At 33.3% G+C, this 2,995-nt stretch overlaps 1 protein-coding gene across 1 annotated transcript in view; it reads left to right on the top strand.

The window, feature by feature from the left end:
* LOC101490575 (CO(2)-response secreted protease-like) overlaps positions 1–879 on the top strand; it is a 14,806-nt gene extending 13,927 nt beyond the window's left edge. The window contains exon 11 of the mRNA XM_004514238.4: positions 43–879. Within this exon, the coding sequence (XP_004514295.1) occupies positions 43–590 (548 nt within the window). The 3' untranslated portion in view covers positions 591–879. The remainder of the gene's footprint in view (positions 1–42) is intronic.
* The last annotated feature ends 2,116 nt before the right edge of the window (positions 880–2,995 follow it).

The following is a 2,995-nucleotide window of genomic DNA, read 5'->3' as shown; positions in this document are numbered from 1 at the left end:
GATGATTGATACTTTTGATTTTTTTGTTCTTTCATTATTCAGCTACAACCTACAATAACTTGAAGAAGCCTGTGACCAATAGCTCAAACTACATTTCCAACCCACATGAAATGGGAGTTGGTGAAATTAATCCACTCAAAGCTCTCAACCCTGGTTTAGTCTTTGAAACAAATGTAGAAGACTACATCAAATTCCTTTGTTACTATGGCTATTCAAACAAAATCATAAGGTCAATGTCAAAGACCAATGTCACTTGTCCAAAGACCTCTCAAGATCTTATATCCAACATCAATTACCCATCAATCTCTATAGAAACACTTAAAAGAAATCAGAAAGTAAAAGTGATCACAAGAACAGTCACCAATGTTGGAACTTTTAATGCCACATATGTTGCAAAGGTGCATGCACCAGAAGGATTAGTTGTGAAGGTCATCCCCAACAAACTTGTGTTTTCAGAGAGGGTTCAAAGATTGACCTATAAAGTATCATTCTATGCCAAGGAAGCTCATGGTGGATACAATTTTGGGTCTCTAACATGGCTTGATGGTAGACATTATGTTCATACAGTATTTGCAGTCAAAGTTGAATAATTTTTTAAACACACAAACACACATATATATACATATTCAAATATATTGAATAATTATACATACTTGATTGTGTTTTTCAATTTCAACATTTTGTCTAACTTTATGTTGTGTATTGGAATGGACTCTTATCATTTACTAGACTCCATAATTCAAACATATGAATTTCTCAATGAGATACAGTCTTGACTGCCAATTCTCTGGCTCTAATTCACATCAATGATGAGGAATGTTCTTGTGTCAAAGTAAAAGCTTTTCTGTGAAATAAGATAAGTTCACGAAGATATGTTCATATTTTGTTTCCTTATTTGAGTAGGATTTGGTGACTAGTGTCAGAATAAATAAATATTAGTGTTAATTTACTATCTATGTAATTTAATTATTTTGAGTGTTTTTTTTCACCGTCGATAATTTACTTCAAATAATCACAAACAGGGTTATTTTACTTAATAATTTATTATAAATATTGAATTTTATCAATTTAACAATTGAATTACAGGTTATTAAATGCTGTAACCTCAACATAACCAATATCCAAAGTTAAACGTTGACTATTGTTGAGAAAAATAAGAGATAATTAGCGATAATTATCTCAATAATGCGGAATATTTTTTCCCACCTATGCAGATAAATGGCCAAACATAAAATACAATTCTACATAGATAAAATAATTGGCAGAAAATTAAATATGAGACACACACTTTTTAACGTAGAAAACTTCTCTCAATATTATAATAATTAATGGGTACACAAGAGTTTTCCTAATAACAATAGGGAACATCAATCAACAATAACAACTTTATAACAACCTTCCACTAAAGTGGGTATGCCAAAGTAACTCTTAGAAAAGATAAAACTACTCAAACTGTATATTAAAGTAACAAACGCAATGGTAAGAATAACATACTAAATTTGTAGATCAAACGGAACAAGTTTGCTACACACCTGTTACCATCACCCAGGAACCAAACCCTTATTTTTCTTCTCTGGCAACCGTTCTCTTTCTTTATTATGATTCTTAGGGATTTCTAAATCCCTTTTATTTCCTTCACATGGGCCAAACTCATTAAAACTTTTTTTTTTCCTTTTCTTTTTATCTCAATAATAACAATACTAATACTAATACTAATAATATTAATAAAATTGGTGGGTTTCACTTGGGGAGTGAGCCCACCTAACAAATCTCCCCATCACGACTCAAGTGGGAAGGTACTGCTCAACCATGCCAGCATTCTTTCTACAACATATCATCTTCGACACAGGTAAGGTCTTCGTCATTATATTTGAACCATTTTCATCAGTATAAATCTTCTCAATTAAAAATGACTTCATTTCCAATGCATCTTGTATCCAATGATACCGCACTTCAATATGCTTCGACTTTGCATGAAAAGTCGGATTCTTGCTGAGATGGATCGCACTCTGACTGTCACAGAATAACACAAACTTGTCTTGCTTGAGGCCTAACTCATGTAAGAATTTCTTCATCCACAAGAGTTCTTTGGAAGCTTCAGTTGATGCAATGTACTCAGGTTCAGTAGTGGATAAAACAACACACTTTTGTAGTCTTGATTGCCAAGACACAACTCCCCCTGCAAAAGTAATCATATAACCAAAAGTAGATTTTCTAGAATCAAGATCACCTACTATATTTGCTTCTGTGTAGCCATCCAACATAGGTTCACCACCTCCATAGCATAAACACACTTTGAAAGTGCCTCTGAGGTATCTGAGAATCCACTTCAATGCTTGTCAATGATTTTTACTAGGATTAGAGAGAAACCGACTAACAACTCTAACTGCATGAGCAATATCTGGCCTTGTGCATACCATAACTTACATCAAACTGCCAACTGCGAATGCATAAGGAACCTTATTCATCTCTTCTATGTCTTTATCACTTGTAAGGCATTTATCAGAATTCAATTTAAAATGAGTAGCAAGTGGAGTACTAACAGGTTTGCAATTGCTCATGTTAAACCTCTCTAACACCTTCTCAATATAACTGTGTTGAGACAACCATAATTTATTATTCTTTCTATCACGAGTGATTCTCATACCCATAATTTGTTTTGCAGGACCTAAGTCTTTCATTGCAAAAGACTTGTTCAAATCTTTCTTTAAAGATTAAATCTTGTTAGTGTCATGACCAACAATCAACATGTCATCCACATATAATAAGAGAATAATATAATCACCATCAGAGAATTTTTTGATAAACACACAATGGTCAGAAGTAGTTTTACCATACCCATATTTCTCCATGAAAGAATCAAATTTCTTGTACCATTGTCGAGGTGCTTGTTTGAGCCCATACAAGCTTTTCTTCAATTTGCACACAAGTTGCTCTTTACCTTTGACTTTGAAACCCTCTGGTTGCTCCATATAGATCTTTTCCTCCAAATCAC

This window comes from Cicer arietinum, chromosome 7 (genome assembly GCF_000331145.2).
Source record: "Cicer arietinum cultivar CDC Frontier isolate Library 1 chromosome 7, Cicar.CDCFrontier_v2.0, whole genome shotgun sequence".
NCBI classification, from domain to species: Eukaryota; Viridiplantae; Streptophyta; class Magnoliopsida; order Fabales; family Fabaceae; genus Cicer; species Cicer arietinum.
The sequence above is the reverse complement of the archived record's forward strand: the minus strand, read 5'-3'. Positions and strand labels throughout refer to the sequence as shown.